Source organism: Danio rerio, chromosome 7, assembly GCF_052040795.2.
Source record: "Danio rerio strain M-AB ecotype USA chromosome 7, GRCz13ab, whole genome shotgun sequence".
Lineage (NCBI taxonomy): Eukaryota > Metazoa > Chordata > Actinopteri > Cypriniformes > Danionidae > Danio > Danio rerio.
The window spans coordinates 29,503,332-29,526,046 of record NC_141027.1 but is presented as its reverse complement, the minus strand read 5'-3'; the positions used below and the strand labels follow the sequence as shown (position 1 = coordinate 29,526,046).

The 22,715-nt window shown below is 34.9% G+C and overlaps 3 protein-coding genes across 6 annotated transcripts in view; 2 read left to right on the top strand and 1 right to left on the bottom strand.

The window, feature by feature from the left end:
- trpm1a (transient receptor potential cation channel, subfamily M, member 1a) overlaps positions 1-22,715 on the top strand; it is a 163,654-nt gene that overhangs the window by 32,946 nt on the left and 107,993 nt on the right. The gene's annotated exons all lie outside the window — the stretch shown is intronic.
- Positions 1-22,715, top strand: part of LOC110438775 (serine/threonine-protein kinase pim-3) — a 68,273-nt gene that overhangs the window by 32,946 nt on the left and 12,612 nt on the right. The window lies entirely within an intron of this gene.
- On the bottom strand, positions 4,227-6,384 carry foxb1b (forkhead box B1b). Its single transcript, NM_131283.3, has one exon. The coding sequence runs from the start codon at positions 6,105-6,107 to the stop codon at positions 5,217-5,219; it is 891 nt and encodes a 296-aa protein (NP_571358.2). The 5' UTR covers positions 6,108-6,384; the 3' UTR covers positions 4,227-5,216.

The window sequence follows — 22,715 nt, the reverse complement described above, 5'->3', positions numbered from 1 at the left end:
GTGAGACAAAGCCAGCGGCATTTGCCCACTCACAACCGCAAACACACAGCATTGACCAGTTCGAGCAGCATGGCTGTGTCAACTCATCCTGTCTCCTGGCAACACGCTGAAAAGCCTGAAGTGCATTGACGACACACAATAGTCCAAGCCAGTGTTTGCTGCCTGATGTTTTATGGCTGACCAAACAGTCCTCGCTTCTCTTGCTCCACTCCACTTGAGAATGTTTACTCACAAGACTTTGCTTTAAATGCTTTTGCGATCAGTCATCTGGAGAGTGCTGAGGAAATTGCCAGCATGTTTAATTCACAAACATAAATAAGAACTATTTTAGGGGGATTTTGAAAGTATTTCCTTGAAGTCAGTGGATGAGTTGCTGTTGTTGCTTGAGCTAATATTGGCAGTCCCACCCAGTGCTGTAATTTGTCTCACAGTCTCTGCTTAGGAGCATGAATTAAATGTTGACACAGTGATTTCATGCACACACAGGCGTTTGGCTCGAGTCGAGCGCAGAGTCTCTTCTGCACCTGCTGCTGCTTTTTTCGCTATACAGCCTAGGTGATTGTTATCGGTTTGCATAAGACTGAAATCAGGCACTCGTTTCTGTCCAAACAAGCTCGTATCATGTTTTTTGTACAAATGTGTATATAATATAGACCTGTTTAATGTAACATTTGTTTGTAAAAATAAATGTTGAGTAAATGTTTTGCAAAAGTTTTCAGTCATTTTGCGAATCAAATTTAGTTATTTCTGGGGTGGAAACTATAATTTTGACTATTCAAATCTGTATTTAATATTTTTTTTCACTTTTCATGTTTGTTTGATCCTAAAAATAAATATATTTTTAAATACAAATCAACCATTACTTCTTATTTTTCAACTAAAATCATGTGTATCTTCTAATTGATGAGTGAATGTCAATGTTTTGAATGTTACCATGTTTTGACCCTGTATTGCTGTGCTTTTCATTATTGATGAAGTTTTATTCGATTATAGCATTGTCTGAAATTTGTAAAAACATATTATATAATAATAATAGATTTTTTTTCTTTACTTGAAAATCAAAAAGTCTACATTTTTTTTAAACTTAAGAGAAAATATTTATTTTTATTACTAAATAAATGTATTACTAATAAATGTATTACTAAAATTGTATTATTAATGAATCATCAAAACAACAAAAGTTTATTAAGATTAAGCTAAATAAAATACACTGGCATAAGCTGTCAGAGGGGAAAAAGTGATACATATTGTAACATCATAGCTAATTTTATAAGACTTTTACACTAGTAAATACACTATAATAGTTTTACACTATAAATTACACTTCTAATAACCTTTAGTTAAAATATCACTATTTCACCGTATTGTGATTACTGCTTTAAAATATGTTAATTTTAAATCTCTGAGTAAAAAAATAAAAAGACTTTTTCCCCTTTAAACACAGTATATTTTATTTAGAGAAGATTTAAAAATATTTTGGAGCAGTAAACATGTCAGGCTAAAAAATTCAACTTAATCATTGACTTCTGCTGTTTTCGTTAATTTCTAAAACACAAATTTCTTTCAAATTTAAAACTGCATTTTTGGATATCCTTTTCTGCTGAACATATTGTTGTCCTTAAAAAACTTAAATAAAAATCTTACACACACCTTAACGGTATATCGCAGAAATTTTTGGTGGTTTCGAAATTTAAAGTAAGCTAAATCTGACAGAATCTCTTAAAACATCATTTTGAAGATTTCCTCACTTGTAATAATTTCAGCAAAATAAAACAAGTGAAAAGTGAAGAGATTTATGCAGTTTTTTATTAGGATTAGGATATTTATTTTTATTTATGTGTATCTTTTTTATTTATTAATTTATTTATTTTATGTAACATGTTTATTTAAGGTTATCACAATTAATGTACAATGTGATTTTACAGACATAATCAAAGACAAGTTTTACAAAAAATGTGCAATGGGTTAAAGAAATTAGAGTAATCATTTATAAGAAAATAAGTAAATAAATGAATGGATAGATGGAGGTAAGGAAAAAATAAGGAAACATTATATATACTAATATTGGTGACTAGTCACAAAGTCTCTGGAAAGGCACATAAAACAAAATAATATATATTTATATGGGTATCTTTTTAATGTATTTAAAAGTACAGTTTTTTGAAAGGGAAAAAAGTAATTAAAAATACTCAATGTTGAAACAATTTTATTGTGAGGATTGTGTTAAGGTAAGTATTACTTGGCTTATAAAAACAATAGAAATCTTTGGAATGTCCCCACAATTCATTGAAACCTAAGTGTGTGTGTGCGTGTTTGTGTGTGTGTGTGTGTGCGCTTGTGTGTGTGCGTGTGTGTGCGGGTGTGTGTGTGTGTGTGTTTGATTTTCACTCCCTCCAGACTCACAGCTTGTTGATTTACGGCCATATAAATATCCTTGCCATCCTCTGCCTGAGCATGTTCAGGTATTTTGCTCATAAATATGCACGCCCCAAATTAATAATGTCACAGAAGGAAATAAATAAGGCTATTTAGCTTAGTGCGGGTTAAATTTCCCTCCAAATAAGTTCTGTGAGTTGATTTCGAGCTTGATGACATTAGTTTTTCGACAGTGTGAGTATAAATAACCGGTTCCTGTCCATTCTGTCTCCTGTGTGTCGGGTTCAGACCACCTCATTATTCAGGACACTGCCCACATGCATTAAGAAACGGATAAATTACACATGCTAATTACCTTGAATGTTTCCCCATTCTAATGCATTCTTTTAATTAAAGCTGTGCATGAAATGCTGAATATCGCACAAACAATCTAGACTAACCTTCATTTGTGTCAGTACATGCTGCTACAATATATTTCCACTGTCTAATGTTTTTGAACACCTATTAGGGCGAAGATACTTAAAATCATTTACTAAATTGGCGTCATTAGTCTGATGAAATTATATGTGTTGAATAGCATGAATATACCTTTCTGGTTTCTGTGAGATGTTAACGGTTTAGAGGAAGCTTGTTTATGCAGTCATCAGATCACAGAGTTCATGACATGCTGTAACAGCAAATGTAATTTTAGCTCTTTACAGAAGTCATAAATATCTCTCATTAAAAAAACCTAATGCATAAGGTCAAGTTAATTCAACTCTGAAAACTGGATTGAAAGTTTCAATTTCAATTTACTAGAACTTTAAGCTGTTTCGACACAATTGTAAAAGTGCTATACAAATAAAGATGAATTGAATTAAAGTTAATGATTTATTAAATTGCATTTGAAAAATTATTTTAGATCCCATAAAAGTTACTTGAAATATTGAAATAATGTATATATAGTTTTTCTTTTTTTATAATAAAAATGTATTTTACTTTAAGTAAAAAAATATGAAAACGTCTTGAAGTTGCACTTTATGAATAATTTAAAATGTATGTATGTTTGCTCAAATTATTTGAAGAATTTTAAGATAGGCAGAAATGTAATAATATAATTGTATGTCATTAACTACAATAGTATCAAAAGAAAGCTGCAAATAAATAATTAACAAATAAATAACCTTTTTCTCAGAACAGTTTTGCAATTGTAGCCAGTTATGAAGTTGGTTCCCCTTACTTGCAGTTTTCCCATATTGATTTGTTGTTGTTGTTTCTTTATTTTTGGTTAAATGTTTAAATTCGGTTTAATTCTCGTTAGTCTGTATATGCTATGATTTTGTACATTTTGTACATCTGTATTCTTATAATACTATCACTTTTTGTTGTTTGTGCGGATCATGTTTGAACATTTTCGTAACCACTACATACTAAAAATAATTTTTTACTGTGGAGATAAGACACGTTTTAATTTCTAAAAAGAAATCAACTGAAATTAGCTTCGTTTATATTTTCCTTTTAACTCATGTCCGTCACTACTAATTTAAAAGATGAATGGAATCTCTCTGACACGTTGATTTCTGTTAAGTTAAACTGGACTACTTTTTAAATGTGTTAATGTTCCGCAAAACGTACTAAATTTGTGCAAAACAAAGCATTAAAACGAGGTCGTGATATTCAGCTCTTACCGACAACCGTAACGGAACCCAACAAGTGTCTCTTGAGTTTATTTCTTTCTAATTTACAAAGGTGTTCGGTGGTATTATGCCGCTATTTACGTTCCTTCGTTGAAACAGCTCTCTTAAACTATAGCTACATTAAACTGTAATACATTTACAAATTAAAATGACAGTCTCAGGAAATTTCTGTGAAGTTTGATGACAAAGTTTATAATTTATTTCAGGAATATGTGAAAAGCAGCATGCTAGTACATCAGGGCAATTCAACACTATACAGAAAAAGTATATACAAACAGCTTTCGCTATATTTTCAACAAAGCGGATAAATTAGAAGGAGCATTGTTCACAGAACAATATTCGATATCTTTATCGTCACACCAAAAGTGCTTTGTAGGAGTATTTCCATTTGTAGCCTTTTTTTCTGTGCCGGAAAGGCTGCAACATCTGTGCTTATAACATGCAATATTTTCTGTTGCTTTACTTGATGTCGATGAGCCTTAATGAGTAAAATATACCCCATATTTATAAGTTACAAGTAAAATTATCTACATGTAGAATGTTTGTGAATCTGTTCAATGAACTTTAATGTCCGAAAATCTTGTTATCTTTTTAGCATTGTGCGTTTTTCAATAGGATTTATGAACTTTTAATAATATGAGGTAGCCTAAATTCATGACATGCGTACTCTTAAAAATAAGTTTTTTTTTCATTGGCATTTGGTTCCATTAAGAAATTCAATAACAACTTGCAAACTTAACTCACTTAAAATTCGCTTTGGATAAAGGCTAAAGTAATTAATTTAAATGTAAATGTAAACTATCAGTGGAACATCTAAATTCCAAAAATAAAAAATAAAAAATCTTTATAGTTAAAGCAAGTTCTTTAATGTTTTCAAATGTTCAACACAAATGGATAATTTAAGAACTGTTTTGGTGAAATAGAAATAGTTATTCTTTTGCATCGCTGCAACATGATCTCCCTTTTAAACCTTTAATTTTAAGAGTGCATGTCAGAAAAAAAAGAGCTATAAACATGTAATTTCACTGTATTCAGACATATTTTACACAAGACAACATCACATTTGATGTTTTTGATATAAGTTGTTTTATACTGTCAAGTTTCCAAGTCTTGCCTTATTGTTGGGTATGTTTCAAAGAAAGTTTCAAATTCTTCTTTAAACTTTTAAGTGACCTCTTGGCAGTGCACGGCGACCGAATGGAGCAGTGAGGTCGGGCTCGGGGTTGCAGGGTTGCTCTGACTGGGAGACGCCGGGCTAAGGGACTGCGGAGATCCGGATAAAAAGGCTGGAAGGTGAGCGTGCAGCGCCGGGATGGACGGAACCGAAGCAGGAGCGGGTTTGATTGGCACGGGGATCGCCGGTAAACTTTGCGCGCCGTGACTCAGGGATTTGAGTGGTACTCCATAAGCAGCATATTCAGCGTCAATCACATTACTGCTGTACATGTGGGGCCAAGCCGTGGTCAGTTGGTTGTGTATTTGATAACCCGTGGACATGGAGTGCATGGCGGAGAAAGCAAGACTTCCTGGCATTTTGTAATCTCTGGCAATGATGTTTTCGATGGCAAAGGGGTGTTTAAAGGTGGAGGGTTGAGTCACACTTAAGTTGTAGCTGGTCATCTGTGGTAGATGCGTCCCTAAAGCGGTCATTCGGAGTTTTGCTTGTTGTTGGAGGTAATGCGCCGCGTCTGAGGGTTTCTGCAGGTGCTCGGAGGAGATCATCACTTTGAATCTTTTGCGGCGTCTCAAGAAGCTCCCGTTTTCAAACATATCACCGCAGCTAGGATGAAGAGCCCAGAAGCTGCCTTTCCCGGGCTGATCCGGTCTTCGCGGGATCTTGATGAAGCAGTCGTTGAAGGAAAGGTTATGGCGGAGGGAGTTCTGCCAGCGCTGCGTGTTTTCCCGATAATACGGAAATCTGTCCATAATGAACTTGTAAATTTCGCTTAGCGGGAGCATCTTTTCAGGGCAACTCTGGATGGCCATTGCTGTTAGCGAAATATAGGAATACGGCGGCTTCTGGTCGCTGTACGTGTTTCTTCCAGGACGAGGCATTTTCACGTTAAATTCACAAAGTCAATGATCAATGGCTTAAAAACACTCCGAGCTCGTTACAAATCGCACGCAAGTGCCAAGTGAAAAGTGAAACATCCTAAATACACAGGTGCTTCAGTTGGCACTCAATTAATATCCATTCTTGTGAAAAAAGTTTTGAGAAAGTTGTGGATTTATGAATTGCTGTCCATTATGTAAACTTGAGCAGTGAATCGAAATCTCAAAGTCTCCTTTCTCTCATACGGAGTTCTCGGTGTGTGTGCTAAAGTCTCTGAGCGTCTGTCCCCCGTTTCTGTCCCTTCAAGAGCTCTCGGTGTTGTCACATGACAATCTTCCTCAAAGGAGGGGCGCACGCACTGTCGTCTGAACACTTTTCATTTACACCTCATTCACGCGACCCGCTGAGCCAATAAAACCCTCAGCCTGAGAAAAGAGCGCTGTGGAGACTGGATGTGAGATGATGGAGCTTCGCTGTTCTACACGTGAACTTTTTGAGGCCTAAGCACAGCAATTAAATTTGTCATGGTAAAACATCAGCCTATTCTCAGCTACTCTGGACTATTTAAAAATAAATTAATTTTCTTTTAACCTAGCACAAAATGCTTGGTTGTATTAAGCTTGGGGTTGTCCATATTTGACCCAAAAAAAATTCAAGCGTTTGTTTTTACTCTGAAATTAGATTTTCACCCACAATCAGAAGCGTTTCAGAACAGTGTTTTTCATATGATCGAAGTACACCATTTTGTTTTATAAGGAACCTTTACGTAAAACGTACTTGATTTATTTTTTTTTTTTGTTAAAGCAAGTAACATTTTAACAAACTTTGCAACGTTTTTTCATAAAAAGTTTCTTGTTGAATTTTCGACATGAATGAAACATGTTTTAATTATAGACTATACCCATAATTAACATACAAATATGTATGCATTTATTTATTTTAATGTTACATTACACTCTACAAATTGCTGGCTTTCACACGATTAGTTTTACAAGTTGATTGAACATTTTGTAGTTTGTAGCTTGCATACTTTAATCTAGCAGCAAAAATATTGTTGAGTGACATTATTTTGCACTGACAATATATTTTAGTTTCAACATCTGTATTTTAATTAAATTAATTTCTCTCACCTCTACATATATTTTAACTCTATTTTCTGTGTTCTTACACTGTAAAAATGCTCCACACAATCGATTTGTGTTAGGACAACATAAAGGAATTAAACACACTTGTTCGATTTTACAAATGATAGTAAAATAAACATGAAACAATTCAGTAGTTCAACAAAAAAAACTCAAGAATGATGTCGTTTCTGCTCATTTCAATATAAGAAGTTTGAATAAAGAGCAAACGACATTTTTGAATATATTTTGTTAAAATCTGCAGCGTCATAACATGACACTATTTGATGTCATAAAATTTTAAGGCGACAGTTCAACTTAAGATTTCAGCTTTAATGAACTCTTTCGGATTTGTTGTGTATAGATATTAGTTAATCATATCAGGCAAACAGGGTGTCTTTCTTTATTAGGGGCCCTGATAACCTACTTGACTGTGTTCGTCGAAGTCATTCTTTTGTTATGTAAATGAAGACGATCACTCAAGACCACACGCACGCTGATTCCCATTCACACTGCTGGAGAAGGGAATAATATGGTGGACATGCATAAAGGCGCAACTAAAACGCGCCTAAAACAGGGCTTATTTACAGTGTATCTCTTACAGTGTGACTCTTGAGGAGGATCACGTATTTTTTAAATTAACTCGTTAAATATTTCTGTAATCAATGAATTCAGTTAATGGCTTTTTAATGTGATAAAGTAATTATGGACTAAATTAATTCTAATTCGAGGTAATTATAATGTGCAAAGTTATTTAAAGTACATTAGGCTTTATAAGTTGTTCATATTTGAATTGTCAGTATGATATACTTCATTCTTAATTAAATTCCTAAATAAAATAAATTGTAAATAATAAGACTAGTCTATCAGCTTGTTCTGGCATTATAACAAATTGAATTGTGTAGTGATGAGAACTGTCATAATTTGGCTGAAGAAAGATTTGATTAGAGGACGAGCTTACAAAACAGATTTAAAAAATAATAATTTTAATTGTATTTATATTTATTTATTCATTTTAACATTTTTATTTCGGCAAATCTGGTGTTTCTGAAAAAATTGTATGACAAAAGACACATCAATGCAATCTAGTAACAACTCTACAAGTACTTTTATGTTTTTAGAATTTCCAAATGAAGAAAAAAAAAAAGTTTAATTTCTGGTTCCCGCAAGAAATAAGTTCCTATACTTTATAAGTACTATAAACACCCAGTACCTTAACATAATAATTAATTAATTAATTAATAATTAATAATTAACTAATAATTCTGACTTCAACTGTAATTCTAACTTGTTCTTTATAAAATATAAATAGATTTTTTGATTATATGACAATTAATTAATTTAGAAATAATTTTTTGCTAACTTAAAAAAAACTCTTGTTGACAAATGCATGGGTAAAATTGTTATGAAGTTGTGTATAAAGAATAAAGATTTTAAACTTCGCTTAATTTGTATTTTAGATTTTTTAATTTGTTGTCAAATGATTTTTTTCTAAATACATTTAGGTTATCACTATTGTTACACTAACTTTTATGTAAGTTTTTTTGTGTGTTCTATAAATCAAAGTATGAAGTATTTTTTGCTCAATAAATAAATACAGGAAATAACATTTCCTGACTAGTTGCTGTAATGCTGAGAAGATCTTGACTCATCATGAACTTTAAATGACCTGTCATTGTCACCTCAAGTTCATTTTTAAAATATAAGATCTAATTAGTATTGAGTTAATTTACACTTTAATTCTTGTATTTGACACCTTTTAACAGAACCTTCAGATCAGGAATTTCAACAATAAAAATGCAAATGATAAGAAATGGAATAGCCAGGGTGCTGACTGAAAATACAGTGTCGTCAGAGAGCTGTATTTACCAGCCAGTCTCATCTATCAGACACAAATGCGTCACACGTTCGCCATTAGACTAAATATCATTCATCATGGCATACGGCATCAACCTGCTCCCAGTCTTACCCTCTGCTGTAATGGTCAAGGGTTAACGGCACCAAACACACGCATACACACACACACAGGCACTCCATCAGAAGCAGTTAGGCTAGAGAATGCTTAATTCCCTCCTGTAGCCTCCTACACCTTTCCAAATTTAATGAAAGCAACAACAATAATGCAGGCATGTACATTATCAGATTGTACAATATCAAACCTATAACATAGAGATGCACATTATTGCACAAAAATTTTGAATTAAAATATTATTTAAAATGTCAAATGAAACTGATGTTGGCCTGTAGATGTTTACATGAAACATTTGGGATTGTTAAGACTTGTTTTAGTATATTCTAATTAAGACTATTTATTTGTTTAAAAATGTAAATTGTGATGTAACAACTGTGACTTTTAATTAACCGTAGTGAATTAACGTTTCTGAATAAAACCATTCAGTTCTGTAAAAAAACAAAAGTAAACTTACAGATTTAAAACTTATGGTGGTAAGCATGTCCTTTATAAACATTGTGGTTTATTACTTTTGTGTTTTCTGTTTTAACAAAGTACAGTGTATAACTAATGTAATCAGAATACACTAAAAAATGCTGGGCTGGAAAATAGCCCAACCCTAACCCAGGCACTGGGTAACTATGGGACGGAACGCGTGCTTGGGTTGTTTTGACCTAAGTGCTGGGTTTACTCATTTAGCTCAGAATAGTGGATTGTGTATTTGACCTAACCAGTGGGTTAGGTTAACCAAGTTGCTGGGTTAAATATGAGTTAAACATTGGGTTATTTGTTGTCTCATCCCTTGCTACATTTATATATTCCAATATTACTAATAATAGCAAAAAACAACCACAAATTAATGCAACATTAATATAAAAAAAAAGATTACACAGCACAAAATGCTGCAGTAATATTCAGTTTAGTTAGGATTCTCACTCTTGCATTTTTGTGTTCAAATGTCACACATTTCATCCACTCCATACAGACATATAAAATCATATCAAACACTCAAAAATGGATTATTTTCACATGAGATTGAGTCCAGACAAAGAGTCCTGCAACAAACAATAAATATGACAAAAAATGGAAACTACAAACAGAAAAAAAAACTGTTTCTCAAAAACCTAACATGTAAAAACTTGTGTCCATCTATATGAGACATTCACTGAGTTGTTGTGAAGCCACTCCATTGATATTTTGGCAGTGTGCTTTGGGTCATTGTCTTGCTGGAAGATGAACCATTGCCCCAGTCTGAGGTCAAGAGCACTCTGAAGCAGGTTTTCATTCAGGATGTCTCTGTACATTGCTGCATTCTTCCTTCATTCTATCTTGACTAGTCTTCCAGTTCCTGCTGCTGAAAAACATCCCCACAGCATGATGCTGCCACCAGCATGCTTCACTGTAGGGATGATATTAGCCTGTTGATGAACCAAACGTAAAAACCATACAGGCCTGATTGGTGGATTGCTGCACCGATGGTTGTCCTTCTGTAAGGTTCTCCTCTCTCCACAGAAGAATGCTGGAGCTCAGAAAGAGTAACCATCGGGTTATTGATCTTCTCCCTGAATAAGGCCCTTCTCCCCCAATCACTCAACTTAGATGGCCGGCCAGCTCTAGGAAGAGTCCAGGTGGTTCCAAACATCTTCCACTTACGGATGATGGAAGCAGCTGTGCTCATTGGAACTTTCAGAGCAGCAGAAATTTTTCTGTAATCTTCCCCAGCCTTTTGCCTCCAGACAATTCTGTCTCGGAGGTCTACAGACAATTCCTTTGTCTTCATGCTTGGTTTGTGCTTTGACATGCACTGTCAACCCTGGGATCTTATATAGGCAGGTGTATGCCCTTTCAAATCATGTCCAATCAACTGAATTTACCACAGGTAACCTCTAATTAAGCTGCTGAAACATCTCAAGAATGATCAGTGTAAATGTATCTGAATTTTGAGGAAATTAATTAATTTAATCCATTTTTGAATAATGCTTTAACATTTAAAAAATGGAAAAAGTGAAGCGCTATGAACACTTTCCGGATTAACTATGTTTTTTGGAGATCTCCACAAACAAAAATTTTTCAATTCATTTGAATAGTGTAAACTTTTTTATATTCTAGATTCATCGCGCAAAAAAGGTAACTATTTCTATAGAGATTTTGTCTGTTTGTTTCACTTCTGGTGGTTACAATTTACAACTTATGAAAATGAAAAATTCTGTTTCATAAAAACAGAATAGAATAGAACCATGGGCAATTCAACAGTTTGCTGTGCCCCAGACAACCAACCCACTTGTTTTAACCCTGCCCAATTAACCTAAAAATTTGTTTACATAATTGACCCTGCCTGCAGTGTAGCTTTCATCAAAAGTGCCAAAAATTAGGTTTTATGATTGCAAAATTGTATTTCAGATTTCTGTCAGCAAGTCTGCTGATGTTTTACCATTAAAATGAAAGCCCCGATCAGTCAATTTCCTTCAAGAACAGCAGCTAATGTTATTGTAATTAGATTGTAAAGTGGATTATTGACCTCTCAGCCTCTTATTTCTCTCTTAAGAGTCATAGAACATGATGCTGATGTTTGTTTATTAATGCTCAAACGCGTCTGCTTAGCTGTGTGGGTTTCTGAGTGAATGTGTCTTTGCTGTGTGATAGAAGAGTGTGTGAGTGGCTTTGAAGTGTGATGGTGGATGATGAGCATGTTTGATGCAGAGATGCAGCTCTCTCTACTTCTCTCTGCATCTCTCAGTGGTAATAAGAGCTGAAGACGTGGTTCACCCTCTCAAATGCTGAGATATTGCGTGACCGCGCACTGGTAGTTCATTACAAAGAGATGCATTGCGCTTATGACGTGTTGTTCAGATCGATGGCCTTTTTTAAAAATAGAACTAAAACACATATGTTTAGAATTTTTATTTTTAATATGCAGTTGAATGCTAAATTATTTCCTATATTTTTTTTCTTTTAATTTTTCTTTTTTAAAATAATTTTTCAAGCCAATATTATTAGCCTCTTAAGATTTTTTTTCTTAATTGGCTACATAACAAACCACTGTTGTCCAATGACTTTGCTAAATATAGTTAAACAAGTTACCCTTAGGTTAACCATTTAAATCGCACTTTAGGCTAATATTATATTGCCTCATTATATAAACCTACCAGTTACTTTTTTAGGTACACCTGTCCAACAGCTTGTTAATGCAGATTTTTAATTAGCCTATCACATGGCAGCAACTCAATCAATTTAGGCATGTAAATAAACGGAGCATTAGAATGGGGAAGAAAGGTGATTTAAGTGACTTTGAACGTGACATGGTTGTTGGTGCCAGACGGGCTGTTTTAAGTATTTCAGAAACTGCTGATCTACTGGGATTTTCTCGCACAACCATCTCTAGGGTTTTCAGAGAATGGTCCGAAAAAGAGAAAATGGCTAGTGAGCTGAAGTTCTGTGGATGCAAATGCCTTGTTGATGCCAGAGGTCAGAGGAAAATGGCCAGACTGGTTTGAGCTGAGAGAAAGGCAACAGTAACTCAGATAACCACACGTTACAACCGAGGTTTGTAGAAGAGCATCTCTGAACGCACAACATGTCCAGCCTTGAGGCGAATGGGTTACAGCAGCAGAAGACCACACCGGGTGCCACTCCTGTCAGCTAAGAACAGGAAACTGAGGCTTAAATTTTGAACAGGCTCACCAAAATTGGACAATAGAAGAGTGGAAAAACATTGCCTGGTCTGATGAGTCTCAATTTTTGCTGCGACATTAGAATGGTAGGGTCAGAATTTGGCATCAACAACATGAAAGCATGGATCCATCTTGCCTTGTATCAGTGGTTCAAGCTGCTGCTGCTGGTGTAATAGTGTGGAGGGCATGTTCTTGGCATACTTTATGCCCATTAGTACTAATTTAGCATTGTGCCACAACCACAGTGTACCCATCTTCTGATGGCTACTTCCAGCAGGAAAATGCGACCTGTCATCAAGTTCGAATCATCTCAGGCTGGTTTCTGGAACATGACAATGAGTTGGCCTCTACAGTGACCATAACTCGATCCAATAAAGAAATGGTGGTCGAACAGGAGATTCACATCATGGATGTGCAGCCGACAAATCTGCAGCAACTGTGCGAACTATCATGTCAATATAGACCAACATTTCTGAGGAATATTCACAGTACCTTGTTGAATCTATGCCATGAAGGATTAAGGCAGTTCTGAAGGCAAAAGGGGCTCCAACCCAGTACGAGTAAGTTGTACCTAATAAAGTGGCCAGTGAGTGTACATGTAGTTTTTTTTTGCCAACACTGCAAACTTTTCTTATAAAAAGTTGTATACTTTTTAATCATTGAATTTCAAACATGTGTTAGGAAATACAGACATATGTGGGTATATATATATGAAGAGGTCGAACAGCAGAAGCTCTGAGATCTTTCATTTTGTTGATTGTCTCCTCCCTTCTAGACTCAGAGGGCATCATGAATATTCATCATTGCTCTAATTGCCTTGTGAATTAGACGATGAGCAATGTTTTGGGTGGTTCTTATATTCAGACAGTATCACACTGATCAAAGAGCCAAATGTGTCTTGCTTATTAATATGCTAATGAGACGCCTCTTTCAGAAAGCATAGTGGGAGGAGCTAGTCTAATGAAGAGGAGTCAGCATAGCAGCCCCTTTCACTTACACTTGCATATTCATTAGAGTAAATGCACTCTGCTGGTGTGGTAATGCCCTGTTAATTTATTCAAATTTATCAGAGCAGATTTCAGATTTATTGGAACACTTGTAAAATGGGCCACTTTAATTATGGGGCGTCTTAGATAAACCACTCATCTTGATGTGCGTTTGAATCATTGTCAGAGTGAAAAGCTTTTTCCTATTTTTTTTGTTTTGATCAATAGTATAATGTATAATTATATAATATAAATTTATTTCTGGGCAACGCAGTGGGGTTGTAGGTAGTGTTGTAGCCTCACAGCAAGAAGGTAGCTGTTTCAAGCCTCGGCTGGGTCAGTTGACGTTACTGTGTTCTCTATGCGTTCGCGTGGGTTTCCCTCACAGTTCAAAGAGATGCAGTACAGGTGAATTGGATAGGCTTAATTGTCGTTGTGTATTAGTGTGTATGAGTGTTTATGGATGGGTTTCCCAGAAATGGGTTGCAGCTGGAAGGGCATCTGTTGCGTAAAATGTGCTGGATAAGTTGGCGGTTCATTCCGCTGTGGCGACCCCGGATTAATAAAGGGACTAAGCTGAAAAGAAAATGAATGAATGAAATTTATTTCTATTTTAATAATATAATTATATGATATAAATCTTGGGCGACATGGTGGCTCAGTGGTTAGCACTGTTGCCTCACAGCAAGAAGGTTTATGGTTCGAGTTTCAGCTGGGACAGTTGGTATTTCTGTGTGAAGTTTGCATGTTCTCTTCGTGTTTGTGTGGGTTTCCTGTGGGTGCTCCGGTTTCCGCCACAGTCCAAAGACATACGTTATAGGTGAATTGAATAAGCTAAGTTTGCTGTAATGTATGGGTATTTCCCAGTACTTGGCATTCGCTGAAAGAAATGAATGAATGAAAATTAATCTTAATCCTCCATATGGTAAATTAATATATTTAGAATCGTCTTCTTTTTTTTCTGTGGTTGATAATATTTACTGAACTGTAGCACCTTATAGTTTTTCTTGATTATCTAGACATTATTTTTTATTGCACCCCAAAAAACCAAAATAACTTTTCATTATAAAATTAAGCATTTTACTATCAGCTTACTATTTAACCAATTTTACAAGTTGAAATATAGAAAACTGATAAAAACAACACAAAAATGCAATTTTTGGGGGGCAAATTTTAAATTAAACAAACATTTTAGTTAATATTAAACAGGTAATGTAATGCATAAATAACAATAAAAGGTGTTTCACACGTTTTAAATATTTAGAATAAAAAAATAATTACAAATAAATATAACTTAAAATTAGATATATGAGCAATATTATACGACTAACAGTGCGATATGGTTGTATATTGGCGCTGGTGTGAGGCATAGTGTCCCACCAGTGATGGTATACAGCCATATCGCACTGTTAGAAGTGTGATATTGTGTTTATACAACCGCTTGGCAGCATAATCATGCATATAAAAAAGAAAATCTAACACGGAGAGTCTAAAAACACTTTTTTTTGAGGAGCTACTTTCCTCCACTATCCATTCTAGCTGATGTCAGAACAACAGAAACCGTTACTAATTCACCAACGTCACTTGAATGATTCTCCTTCATGATGTCTAAAGTAAAGACAAAACAGGTGATTTTGCTTTTTAGATTACCAGGCTGAACGGCATGAAATGCCATCAGTCTACAGAGATTTCCCAGTATTTCTCTGTTGCAATCAGGATATCACAATAATTAACCCAGTAAAAGCCAAAGCAGCGCAAATGCTACAAGATTACTGTTGTGTTTATGATATGGAAAAACTCCTAACACATGTGGCCATCTTTTTTCTTTTAACTGAACTAGTCTGCAGTAGCAAAAACAGGAGACTCATTAGAAGCAAACAGATGACCAACCAAAATGTACAGGAACTCAAGGTTATACAAAGAGTATCCAACACGAAATACTTTCCTGATATGTAAGTCCCGTCTCACATCAATACACGGAGTAATACACAAGGGTGAACTGGGAGTAGGAGTGCTGTTAATTTCAGAATAATGACGGCTATCAGCCAATCAGATTCAAGAACCAGAGAGAACTGTTGTATAAATGTTATTATGCATCACAATATTAAAACTAATTTTGATTAATTATGATAATACTATTGTACTGTTTCATTTATTATTAATATTTTAGATTTGTAGTAGTGGTACTGCTCCTCAAGTGAACCTCAAAAAAAAACATTATGAAAATAAATATACCTGGCACAGTGGGTAGCATGATCGCCTCGCAACAAGAACATCGCTGGTTTGAGCCTCGGCTGGGTCAGTTGGCAATTCTGTCTGGAGTTTGTATGTTTTCACCGTATTTGCTTGGGTTTCCTCCAGTGCTCCCGTTTCCCTCACAAGTCCAAAGACATGCGGTACAGGTGAATTGAATAAGCTAAATTGTCCGTAGTGTAAGTGTGTGAATGTAAAAAGGTGTTTCCCAGTGATGGGTTGCAGCTGGAAGGGTATCTGCTGCATAAAACATATGATGGAAAACTTGACGGTTTATTCCGCTGTGGTGACCCCTGATTAATAAAAGAACTAAGCTAAAAAGAAAATGAATAAATAAATAGATAATTTTTTTGTTTTTGTAATTTTTTGGTTTTTTGGTTCTAAATGAATGTTTTCTAGCATTTGTGATCGGAATATAAAAGATGTGTGTTCTGATGAGCAAAGCTTTCTTAAGTACACACATAAACACAATCTCTCCATAATTCTCACTCTCTTTCTCTCACACACACACCACCCTCTCTCCACCTGCCATATTAGCAGGGTGGATTTATGACATCGTTATCTTAAAGTATTAGATATGCAGGGACAGAGCATGACTTTTATTAATTAGATTAATCTAGAGCTCTCACTCAGAGTGTGATTAACTCTGCAAAGCTCACAGAAACAGATCTGTCCCCTTACTGAGGCTCTGACATGAGTGTCACCGGATGACCTCTACATTTATACTATCACTGTACAAACCTGCATCTTACTAAAGGCTCATCTTCAGCAGTTTAGGGATGCATTGATAGCATTTTTTCATAATTGGTCTGATTCTAATATCTAAAATTCTGAATACTGGCCATAGCAGTCTCTAATATGAGATGTGTTTTCTTCTACACACATTTTGCTTAATTTTAGTTACCAGAGTTACTTACCTTTTTGTCATTTTGGTATGTTTTCTTTCTCATTTTAGTTAGTATTTTTGATCATTTTATTTTAGTTTTTTTTATTTATTTAAATTAAATTTAAAATCAAAAATATTTCCTTGACAAATAGCTGAAATGAAGTAAATTTTTAAATAATTATCCATGTTTGTACTGTGCTGAAAATGATCGGGATAAATAAATACATAAATACATAAAAAAAAAAAAAAAACATCAGCAAAAATTATTTTTATTAAATAAACTATGAAAAGATGCTTGTTTTAAATGTTTTGCTGAGATTTAGAAAATTTTGTACTAATTGCTTATCCCCCAATGATGGGGTTGGGTGCCACGCCTCCTTTTTAAAATTGTACATATTCGTACCACTGAACTTGTATGAATTTGCATAAATTAGCCACTAGTCTGACAAAACGTAAAATAGTTGTGTTTCCTAGTGAGATCATTCTGGATATTAATATAATAGATAGATATGAAGTAGATATTGATATAATAATCAGATTGATGTTTATCTGCAGGATTTAATATAATTGATGCTCTTTTAAATGTACACTACACATCTTGCTGATTTAATAGTAATGTTTGCAGATCTGAAGAACTTCAGTCAAAGAAATAAACACTTCTTTTGTTCTATACAACTTCGTATTCATCAAAAATAACTGTAATCACCGTATCACACATGGTACAAAAGCAGGCATAAGCACATAACAGACATTCATTCTTTATTATAATCATGCTGTCTGCATGAAATTGCTTGAGCGACAGAAGCAGTCCACAGTGGAGCTGCAGAGAGAGAGAGAGAAGCAGAGAGCCGAGGTGATGGATACACGGCTGTGAACAGGAATAAGTGCGTTTGTGTGCTTGATCAAGACGTGAGAGTGGCGAGAGGTGGAGAACTGAAGCTGATTAAAGGAGGGAGAAGCTCCACTCCATCTTGTCTTGTGTCTTGCGTGTCTTATGATATCTTATCATTAGTTCCCTTGACAGTGATTTAGCAGCTGCTATTCTATCTCATTGCCAGGGAACAGTGTTTAAAAGTAACCTTCTTTTAATAATCCTGGCCATTCATCACCTCTGCTACTGTCATGAGTCAAGTGGAGTGGTGGTAGTCGGATGCTAGTTTTGTGGTGATTTTTAGGCCTTAAGGTCTCAGAGGGATAAGCATATAGTCACGAGGATTGCAGGAAAGAAGAATCCATGAAGAATCTAGTTGGTCAGATGATTAATCATGGTCAACTCTGAAGCTGCTTTTACATGACTAAATTTCAAGTTCTGTTAAGGCTATTTCACACCACACAGAAAAACGCCAACAAACAAGTCTTTGGAGTTTGTTAGATGAGTGCATTACCAGTGTTGGTGTACCACAGGCCAGCTAGTAAGTGCTGTGCAGGTAAACCTCACTCCTCTGACCTCTAAAGGTGCTCTAGCGACAGACACTAGGGGCCATGGTCTTTAGCCTCCTTGGTTGGGCATCAGACTCTCATGCAGAAGGTTGCCGGTTTGATAACAGCTCGGAGCCGGTTGGATGGCGTAGGAACGGATGGCGTAGGACTCTGCTGTTGGTCAGTTTGTTTTTAGCTGACTGAACATGTTTAACGTTGGTTGAATTGTGGCTTATCTGAGCTGTGTGATGTAATTTTCCAAAAAAAAAAAGGCAAAATTCTAAGTACTAACAACAACTTTTTTGTTTTAACTTAATTGTTTTATATTAAGTCCACTTAAGTCATTCGAAAACAATTAAGTGAATTAAATTGATTTGTGTTGGGACAACATGAAAGAATCATGTGGAACCCAGCATTTTTACAGTGTATGGTTACGGCAGATGTCCCCAACTCAACCCACACAAAAACAAAAAAAAATGTTCAAGAGCACATTTTTTTTTTGAAAATCCTTGCATCATAGACTAAATAAAATGCAGTTTTTTGAAAATGGAGGTGTGGCTATCACTAATCACTACCTGAGTATGGAGTTTCATTCCCTGATTCACCAAACCCTACATTACAAGAAAACAACAAGAAGGTTTCTTTAAAATGCTGTTAAAATGGCAGTATGAGAGTTCCCTTCCAGGGCAGAAACTCCAACATTATGTTGAACAACATTACCGCCAGATGACCAATCACTCTGAAGAATAAGAAAATGGGCCAATCAATGCTTACGAATTGGCAAAGAAGCTCATTCTCAGGAGTGGCCACTTTTAATCAGCTGAGTAAATAAGCAGCATCCTTCAAGGAATAAGAGTTATGACAGCAGCCCAGTCATTGTTTTGGGTTGGAAACTCCAACATTATGTTGAATAACATCATGGTCATCTGGCGATTACCCATAATGTTGTTCAACATGATGTTGGAGTTCCCTCCTTAAAGGAAACAAGGGTTATGACTAGGCCCACACGAAATCTGCACATGCAAAAATTTGCAGATTTCTGCAGATTTTTAACCCATTGTTGAGTCTATGTATTTACTTTTGTAAATGTGTGTAAATTTATATTTATTCAGTTTTTTAATTAATTTCACTAATATTATTGTGATTCAAAAATAGTAATATTAAAATGTTCATATAATTTCTTTACAATACAGTATAGTAAAGTCATTGGTCTTTTAGTAGATATATGAGAAACTTTGTTTACCAAATAAGTGGATCTAATTGAATTTCCATTGTAAACATTAAAAAAAATTTTTAAAGGTATTTTCACTTCATATATTTAAGGGCACCTAGGTTACCCCTTTTTTCAGATGTAATATAAGTGTTTTGCGTCTCTAGAATGTGTATGTAAAGTTTCAGCTCAAAACACCCATCAGATTTTTCATTATACCTTTTACTAGATCCTGTTTTGTACATCTTTCCACCAGGGGGTCGTTTCGTCGTACTGCGCCTTTTTAGGCGAGTTCTCCCCGCCTACTGTTTCTACGTGCCAGTTAGTGTGCCTTAAATCTCCTCCCTCGGCTGCGTCAGACAACAGACAGACTTAAAGGAAGAAGGTCTCACGTAGCGTTTGTGAGAAATACAACAGTAAGAACTTTACCAATGAGTATTTGTTGTGCAGTTGCATTGATGAGTCACACGCAATATTGTTACAAAGTACACGTGCGCGCACACACACAGATACACATGCACACACACCGCAGCGGGAACACACACAGACAGACAGACAGACAGAGCGCGCTTAGCTTTGCACAGTTTTAACAGTAGAACTGTAAATAAGCTGCAAGGGCTAATTTTCATCTGTTGACAAATTGTAATCATATTTCAGACAAAACACACTTGTATTTTGCCTTGGTAAGAAAAAGTCATTGAAATACATTATAAATATATACCAATATCACTGTATTTGTGTAATACATTTCTAAATAAATTACTAACAAACAATGCAAATAAAAATGAGCATAAATAATAAATTATTGTAAAAATTAATCAAAATTAATAAAATAATCTTTCATTTAGCCTTTAAAATAATATTTAAATTAATTATTTTGACTTTATTACAATGTATACATGAAAATAAATTACTTTATACATGACAATTATTAATTATTTTTTTAATAGTTTTAAAATGCTGTACACTGCAAGATGATCCTAAAATTTGACAGTGTCTTCCATTTAAAATAGTTGGAAACCCCCCTGAACCAACATACATACATGTTTGTGTCCTTGTGTATGTGTGTGTCAGTGTGTCTATGTCTGTGTGTGCATTTGCATGGGTTTGCTGTGTTCTTTGTGCGCTTGTGTATGGTAGAGTAGGTCGGTTATATCATGTATTGTCGTTGTATGAGGTCAATAACTCTTCTATATTATACAGATAAGGTTAATCATGAGCCGCTCTGACAACACTCATTTTTCCTCAGCACTGGTGTGTGTATTCTCATACTCTGCATGCACATGCAAGTGTGTGTGTGTGCACTTGCTGCACGTTTGAGAAGAGATGAATGAGGCTGTGTTGGATTCGGTGTTGCTGGTGCGAATATGTTGACATTTCGTCAATACAGTATTGGCATTCCAGTTAAGCTGAGGATTAGTCAGATAAATGTGTAGTAAATGGATTGTTTGCTGTTGTGCGCACCATAAATCAAGCAGCACTACTTAAACACACACACACAAGGTTTAGGCTGCTCTTTTCAAGATATCACTTTACAATGTCGGAAAGGCCAGTTCTGCAGCATGAAAGGCCATTAAGATGTCAAATATGTCAAATTAGTGCATTAAATAAATTTAAAAGCTGTTCAAAAGAAGAGAATGGTTCAACGCAAATGTGAAATCTTAATTTAAAATCTCTCATGAGTAAAATAACACGACTTGTAATGATTTAAGTGAACCCCCAACTTGATACGATGTGTAGTTCTATAAAAATATTGGACTTCATTCGTCTATGCTCTGCTTGATCACATAATCAGTGTGAATTAAAACATTAATGTCGTTTCTGTGGGGTGAGGATGAATGATAATCTACGACACTAATGGAGGTCGTGAATCAAGAGATAACCAGAATGCTTCATGAAAATAAGATCTGCTCACTGCACACTGTAAATTACAGGAATACTTTAGCCCTTGTATTTTTGAACAGAAAATGGGAATATGGGAATCTGTCTGTATGCCTGTGTCTGTCTGTCTGTCTGTCTGTCCAGCCTGATCTCATGAGGAAACGTAACTATTTTTTGTTTTGTCAGTTTAGTGGCTAAATTGTATGAATTCTTATGAGTTCTGTCAGATTAAAATAAACCCAAAACCGTTATTGGGGGGTAAACAAATCATACAAAATTGTACAAATGAGATCAAACCAATTCATACAAATTAATTACTAAATCAAAAAGTTACGAATTGCTGTAAGATTGCGTTGATCTGTCTGTCAGTTCAGTCTGTTTGTCTGTCTGTCTGTCTGTCTGTTCATCTATCTATCTATCTATCTATCTATCTATCTATCTATCTATCTATCTATCTATCTATCTATCTATCTATCTATCTATCTATCTATCTATCTATCTATCTATCTATCTATCTATCTATCTATCTATCTATCTATGTTTTTGCACATCTGATAATGTGGCATTGTTAGTAAAATAAATAATAAATATAATTACATGACCGTTTTTTCAGTGACGTTGGTGCATTTCTCACAAGACTATTTACATTTGCACAACAGTTAATGCATTTCTCAAAACAATTAGCACAAACTGCAAAACCTAGCTGATAACCTGCAAAAGCACGTCACTTGTTAAAAATGGATGGCTCATTCCTCAAAAGCAAGTATTGATGTCAATGAAAGTATCAGTGTCATCAAGACGAAAAGTCCTGACACTATAGTTTATGGACCATTGTTCAGTGGTCAAATGGCTTTGTCATATTTTCATTATGACAGTTTACTCTGTACATTTTTTCCACTGCAAGCCAGATTTTGGTGACACTTCCTAAAATGTTCAAGACAGCACTATATACTGTTTGCACAGCCATTTGAAAACTACAGTAAAGTTAGAAAAAACTCCTTTTAGTGAGGTATCTGATTACAAGACACTGAATATGTATGTTTTACATTTTTACTGAATTTGGTATTTACAATTCTAAATTATTCACAGCATTCATTTGGGTAGAACTGTGCACAACTATAAACAATATTGCAGTACATATTGGAACTAAACCTACAACATACATAGGTCTGTAAATCATTCATGAAATTGTTCAGTTTAGAAGACATATTCAGGAAAACTAGTTCAACATT